The sequence below is a fragment of the Tasmannia lanceolata genome, unplaced genomic scaffold (assembly GCF_043159265.1).
Source record: "Tasmannia lanceolata isolate RefF3 unplaced genomic scaffold, GAP_Taslan_0.1 ptg000007l, whole genome shotgun sequence".
Taxonomy (NCBI): domain Eukaryota; kingdom Viridiplantae; phylum Streptophyta; class Magnoliopsida; order Canellales; family Winteraceae; genus Tasmannia; species Tasmannia lanceolata.
The window spans coordinates 27,503,643-27,510,920 of NW_027518684.1; the positions used below are offsets into that span (position 1 = coordinate 27,503,643).

The 7,278-nt window shown below is 36.9% G+C and overlaps 1 protein-coding gene across 3 annotated transcripts; it reads left to right on the plus strand.

The window, feature by feature from the left end:
- LOC143881197 (WAT1-related protein At4g08300-like) lies at window positions 1-5,159 on the plus strand. Of its 3 annotated transcripts, none has more exons than XM_077384181.1 (7): window positions 1-241; window positions 855-917; window positions 1,023-1,139; window positions 1,749-1,983; window positions 3,563-3,721; window positions 4,065-4,216; window positions 5,028-5,159. In XM_077384181.1, exons 1-7 carry the CDS (start codon window positions 33-35, stop codon window positions 5,098-5,100), a joined length of 1,008 nt encoding a protein of 335 aa, XP_077240296.1. In that variant the 5' UTR covers window positions 1-32; the 3' UTR covers window positions 5,101-5,159. The 3 variants fall into 3 exon arrangements, with proteins under 3 accessions (XP_077240296.1, XP_077240294.1, XP_077240297.1); XM_077384179.1 differs by having other exon boundaries at window positions 4,594-5,054; XM_077384182.1 differs by lacking the exon at window positions 3,563-3,721 and having other exon boundaries at window positions 4,594-5,054.
- The last annotated feature ends 2,119 nt before the right edge of the window (window positions 5,160-7,278 follow it).

Consider the following 7,278-nt stretch of genomic DNA (forward strand, 5'->3'; position numbering starts at 1 on the left):
CCCTAGCTGAGAGCACATACCAGTAGAGAGTTATGGCAATCGAAAAAGCGAGTAGATTTATGGCAATTTGCAAGAAATTCAAGCCACATCTTTTAATGGTGTTGGCACAGATAGGCTATACATTTCTCTACTTCATCACAGAAGCCTCATTCAACCATGGGCTCAATCCTCATGTCTACGTGACTTATCGGCATCTTGTCGGTGGTGTAGTCGTGCTGCCTTTCGCCTACTTCCTCGAGAGGTAATTGGTTTCACTATGGCCCTATTTCTTTTGGGCTTTGTGTCGATGTAAAAATGGATGTAAAGTTTGTTTCATTTTCACTTTCATAACATAATACAAATTTTACGTCCATTTTTACGTCAAAAGAAACATAAAATTTGTTTTATAATGTAAAAATGAACATAAAACAAATTTTAGTTCCATTTTTACGTAGAAAGAAATGGAGCCTACAAGAAGAAGAAAAACCTCATAGCAACGAAAAAAACGTCGTTATTGACTTATTGTTCCTATGAACCACTAATAGGGATAGAAAAAAGAGCTAGAAAAAAGAGCGAAGTGATATATTTGCCCCCTTTTTTTTGAAAAAAAAAGCTTAGCTACGCAACGTTGCGCAGGAACCTCCTGCACAACGCATTAAAATACACTAAAAGCAGGGGTGTGGTTCGTATAACGGGTCCACATTTGTGGGGTCCACAAAAAGTGACCAATCGGTGGCTTTTTAAGCCACTTAAGCACAGGGATCTCCCTACGCAGCTGCGCAAGAACACTTTTCTCATAAATAAAATAAAAAAGGACTTTAACTAATCATGAACATGATTTTACTTATATGAAGCCAAATTTTTTTGTCCTGCAGGAAGGTAAGGCCAAAGCTCACATTGGCATTGTTTCTGGAGATATTTGTGCTTTCTCTACTTGGGTGAGGATATGTGGAGCCTCAAAGAGACATGGTTAGGGTTTTTGAGCTAAATATAACACAAGAAATGGTAGAGACTAACACAATGTTTTTTTTATGTAATTATAGGGTGAGCTTAACTCTAAACATGTACTTTGCGAGCTTGAGATACACCTCGCCGACATTTCTCTCATCGATGGTCAACACAATCGCTTCCGTGACTTTTGTAATTGCAGTGATACTCAGGTGAGGACACAGGGTTAACATTTTGGATATTTCACAATTTTGATTGCCTAGTCCATTTGGATACATGGATTTTATAATCCAAAGTTGTAAAATATTGGATTTTACAAGCTAAAACCTGGATCATAAAATCGAGGTTTTAGCTTATAAAATCGAGGTTTTAGCTTGTAAAATTCGAGTTTTTACAATCTTGGATTATAAAATGGAAAAATTATATTATGAATATTGGCCGTAAAAACTCGTACTCATCATCCCACCCTTGATATTTGATCCAACAGCAGCTCACTTTTTGAGGAGCTGATGTTGGATCAAATAGCAAAGGTAGTACTTCTATCATACCACCTTTACGTCTTTATACGGTCTTTATATGGCCATTCATCATATGATTTCTCTATAAAATCCATGTATCCAAACGGTATTTTTGCATATTAATGTTACAAGATACACTGAATATTGACATATTTGTCTCTTTCTCTTATTATTTCCACTTTTATTAAAGTAAAGTGATTAATAAAGTGAGGAGTGCCACTAGCAAAACAAGGGAGTGTAGATTTCATTTTCCTACAAAAAACGTTTGAAGTTTCTAATCCTTTTACATTTTTTTGAAATTAGACTGGAGGGTCTCGATCTTCGAAGCCGACGCGGAATGGCTAAGGTCCTTGGGACCCTGGTTTCCTTAGCTGGTGTCATGACCATGACCTTATATAAAGGATCTGTAATAAGAAATCTTTCTGGTGCTCTCATTCAAATCCGTGGAGGAGGAGATGCCATTCATGAAAATTGGCTTAAGGGTTCCATTCTTACTGTAGCAAGCTGCATAACATGGTCTATATGGTACATCATGCAGGTATTTTTCATTGTTAGCCTACATTTTGATAATGGCACTCCCATCTCTACTTGACTCCTTTCTAGTTACATTTAATAGGCTGGTTTAATTGAAAATAAGGCCCCAAATAGGAATTTTCTAGAAAGAAATATTGGAAAAGAAACTTTTCCAGATTTTTCAGCTTTTCCATTGTTTGATTACACATGAAAACAAATTAAGTTGAACCACCACAGTTCCAGTTTTATTTAGAGGGATATCCCTCTAAGGGATCTGCTAGGGTCCATTGCAAAAGGCATTTAACGACTGTTCTTTCGCATGTGAGACCAGCCACTTCGTGAATGAAGACAACAGCTTTTGTCTCCGTTCGCTAGGTGGCTGGTCTGACATGCAACAGACCAGCCGCAAAGTGCCTTTTACGATGGACGCTAGCAATTCCCTCCCTCTAATTTACCCATAACTGTTAGAAAAAATTGATGTGCAAATCTGTAATTTAGGATTCGAAAAATACCTTATAAGAAATTAATCTCACAACTTGAAGACAGAGATTACTAATACTATTTTCTGCAATAATAATCTGTGAAGGAAAAAGAAATCGTTAGATCACTTATCGAGTTGAGGCACGAAGAATCTTCGCTGTCCTTAAGGCAAATCTCGCCCCCACTATGACGAATCAATGGTGCAGATGGGCGTCTCGGCGTATGCCTCCAGGATACAACAACTCTCGCTCCAGGGGTGTGCACTCACGCAGCCCGGATGCCTAAGAACTCGCTTATATTTGCCAAAAGCCTTGAGCAGAAAACCAGAGAGAAAGCCAGAGAAGAGAAAGAGCAGAAGAAGAATCCGTCAAGGATGATCTTCTGTTTTCTCTAAAACCGATTTATATAGAAAGGTAATCGATCCGTTATGATGAAACGTCTCACTCTTTTAGTGCGTGAGAGACGTTTTCCAAACGGTCACTAAACCACGATTAAGGAATCTCAAACGGTAAAAAAAGAATTAAAACAAAATAAATAAATTCTTGACCGTTAAAAGGAAAAATAAATAATAGAAAAAGAAAAGCCTTAGGTCCACGCGCCGGGCCGGGCGGCGCGCGTGTGGTAAGATCAAAAGCCCACCAGACCCAAGTGGGCGATCCGTGCGTGTAGGATCCCCATAACCTCTTGCTCATTTACAAGGTTAAGAGAGTGAAAGTATATATATGGCCACTCTCATCCTCTCACACTTCCCATCTAGGACTAAAGTTTTCTCATGACTTTAGTCTTTTTAGAGGGAAGCCCAAAAGCATACATAAAGTTACTAAAAACACCCCATTGTAAGTTTGAATTACAAAAAGACTTCTTTTCACATAAAGAGTCAACAATAACAATATCAATTCCTTCTAAAACATGGAAATGAAATTTGTTTTCGAAAAACATTTTCCCAGAAGAAATATTTTTCTTGCAATCCAGACAGGGCCTAAGCTATAGACAGCCAAATAGATAATCCAAATCAATTAGAAATGCGACCCTCCTCTTGTTAATTCTAGCTTCCATTGTTATTTATGTCCCTTGATTTATCATTAAAAAAAATTGCATAAATGTCTTCTACGAATCAATTACAGGCAGTCACATTAAAGAGATATCCAGCCCAACTTTCACTTACAACATGGATGAGCTTTGTTGGGGGCGCACAATCAGCTGTATTTGCAGTGTGCGTAGAGCATGAACCAGCAAAATGGATCATTGGATTCAATATTGACCTCTGGAGTATCATATACTCTGTGAGTAGACCTTGCTTTCTTTCTTTTATTTCATATAATCTAAATCCTTAGGCCCTGTTTGGATTGTAATAAAAACATTTCTGGTGGAAAAAATTTCTTAGGATTTTTTTTCTTCTTTTCTACAATTTAGAGGGAAATGATATGATTATGATTAATTCTTATTATAAATTGGAGGTCCCTCAGGTTGGTTCAAGTCATCTTCTTTTGTGTAAAAAAGTAGTAAAATTTAGAATATTTTTCTTTCCAAATTTTCCAGAAAATTCCTGCAATCCAAAAGGGGCCTTATTATGAAATAAAAAGTTGAGTTTTCATGGAATTCTGACCCTTGGATGATGTTTTGTAGGGAGTGGTATGCTCTGGTCTGATCATCTTCATTCAACTATGGTGCACAGAAGTAAAGGGGCCTGTTTTTGTGACCATGTTTAACCCCTTTTCAACAATATTGGTGGCATTCCTAGCCTACTTTGTCCTTGGTGAAAGATTGTACATGGGAAGGTAAATATTTATTTCAGTCAAGGCTTATCTCATCTCATCTATCCATCCAGCATTACATGCATTAGTAGCCATCGGATTACCAAAGTTGTTAGCCAGCCCCATTCTTCGCCATCCGTTTCTTCTGCAAAATGGATGGTCGGGATCAAAATGGCTCATGGTTTATGTGCGACATGCAAAATTTAATTGATCGGACGGTCTTGATGACAACAACGACCCATCTACAATGGGCCCCATTAGGTTATTTATTCCAATCACACCGTACATGGTTCACGATGAGCGGTTAATATTTGGGCAGATTACCAACATTGGTAGTTTACTTAAAAACTACATGGCTTGGATCATGTTCTAAGGGTTTGCTTTTGTTTGGTTTTGTTTAGCATTGTGGGAGGTGTAATTGTCATCATGGGTCTTTACATGGTGCTTTGGGGCAAAGAAGGGGACCAACAAGGCCACATCCAATCTCAAGATTTATCTTACTCTACTTGTGAAGAGCCAAAGAAGGGAAGCCTAGAAGCCACAAGTATTTTTCTAGGAGAAAAGGGAGACACCTTAAAGGCTGTGCCTTAGAAATCTAATGCTTCCTATGCTATCAGAAAGTTCACAATAATATGTTTTTACAAGGGCGTGACATGAACATTTCACTAAGAGATGAATCTGCCTTGATGTCTCTATTCCGAGCATTTGCAAACTGACCAAGAACTTTTGTTCATTCATCTTGTCTTAGCAACTAAGTTTTATTCTTGTCTGTTGGGTTAATTTTTCAGTTGTTTGATCTATTTTATAACTGATGAAGAATTATTTGGCCTTGAAGGAGCATGCCAAGTTATAATGGTGCCAAGTCACATTATGCGACACCGTCACGAGAAGATCATTGTATTATGTGACCAAATTGTAAAACTTTAATTTGATCTAACCGTATAGATATAAATATAATACCATCAGGATTTCTAAAAATCAACACTGTCGAGACAAACCTTGGTATGCCATCGAAGGCACTCAAAGTTTTGGTTTTTTTTTGTTGTTGTATGAAGAATACACTGCGAGACGATATCTTCCAATACTTCTCTCTTTCCTTTGATCCTTGCAATGGGACTAGGTCTCTTTCTGTTGCATATGGTAGTGGAGGACAATCCCTTATATGATCAGATCTCTTAGAGTAATTTCCATCATGATCACTGATAGATTAAGCCATGTTGTCCTAGATTTAGGGTACATGCTTACCTGATAACCATTTTAACCTAATGTAATTAGGCATACATAATCGCCTCCTTAATTTGGTTTATATGACAATTTTGCATTGGCAATCTCATCAATCTAGACTAGTCATGGGTCCGTAATCAATGAAAGCCAAAAATTCTTACGTTCTCCCACTTGGGTAATCATTAATTATGAAGTTGAAACCTTAGAACTTTTTCAGATTGGATTATTGTTAGAGTATGCCGCAATGATAATATTTATGTAATAAATCTTTAATTATTTGATTGATTTCACGACAATTATTGGGTAGTTAAAAGGAACATGTAGTGTACTTAATCATTGAAGACATATTTTTCCTAGGTAATAATATAAAAGTATCAACCCCATGGATTCAAATATGCTAAGGGGCAGGGACATAAGATAAGATATTCCAGTTCTTTGTAAATCTAAAAAGTTTGCCGAACTTTTAGCCCATATCAGCCATTCTTGAACACTCAGTCTACCTAGAAAACTCATGTTTCAATCTTCATAATAAGCTTGGAGCCATGCAGGGCTTAAAAGTTGCCGAAGAAAGACTACTCCTTTACTAGATGGATGATTTTCCTCAACCATTCGCAGCAAGGAACAGTTTCCATGTATACAGGAGGCATTAATACCCAAAATCTAGAACAACCAATCATACAAAATCTGATAAATCAAATCTCCAACAACCGATAAAATTTGGCAGTAATAAGCAGATAGTTGTTGGGAATGAAACTGGCATTCACATTACTAGTATTTTTAAGAACCTCTTATCCACTCTTGGTTCTACTTTCCATCTTAAAGTTATAATGCATGTGTCAAATATTTAGTAGAACCTTCCTTTTGTGGGCCACTTTACTCATTAAAAGTTTTGTATCAATTATCGACAAATTGGGACCATTCTGCTAGAGGGATCGACCAAGCAATGTGTATTCTATTCCTACCATACTTGTTGACCTAACAGCCAGGTATCCCTTACATGTATGTTTGGCATACATGCTCCCATTTTTGTGTGGCATTTGAGGCTAGGGTATACAATGGTGCATACGATTGGCCATTTGATTTTTACAGGGCAATGTCTGGTTTAGGTTACTCATAAGACTTCCTCTATAGTCATTTAGAGTAAGAGATTATTCATTCCATGCTGCATGAGCCTAAACTACATGATTCTCCTGGCCTGTATGAGTGTATAAACTGTGCACAACTAAACCCTCAAACAAAAAAAAGGAGGATTGAGCCTCTAAAACAAGTTTCAATCCCAGCTAACCTACCAAAAAAAAAAGAGATAATCATTTATGTTTTCTGATTTTAATTCAATTTGCGTACGTCATTTGATACATTCCAATGTATGGGCTCCAACCCCTCCACGGATACCACTATTATACTTCATTTGGGAAAATGATATCGGTACAACAATGTTATAATAACTGCAAAAACCCTGCTTGTCTTTTCTTTTTAATTGGCTTGTGAGAGCTAACCTTTGACCACTCTTCAAGTAATAAAAGACAAGATGAGTTAATGCAAATATCAAAACATGGTTGTGCTGATATCAAACTCATAGTTTTTTCTAGAGTTGATTATACATGCATATACACATGAGATGTAATAAAGTATTTCCCTTTGATGATAATGTTTTTAGACCCCAAATATATGGAATAACTTTATACACTGAAATTTCACAAAGGGGGTCAAATCAAATGAAGGTGGTGAGGAGATTTGATCTATTGCAATGAACCCATGATAGACATTTACGATATAATTTTTCTGATTTTCCACCCATATCAACTTAACAATACAAGATCACAGCTATCTTGTTCTGAATTTCCATTTTCACAAACCTTCAA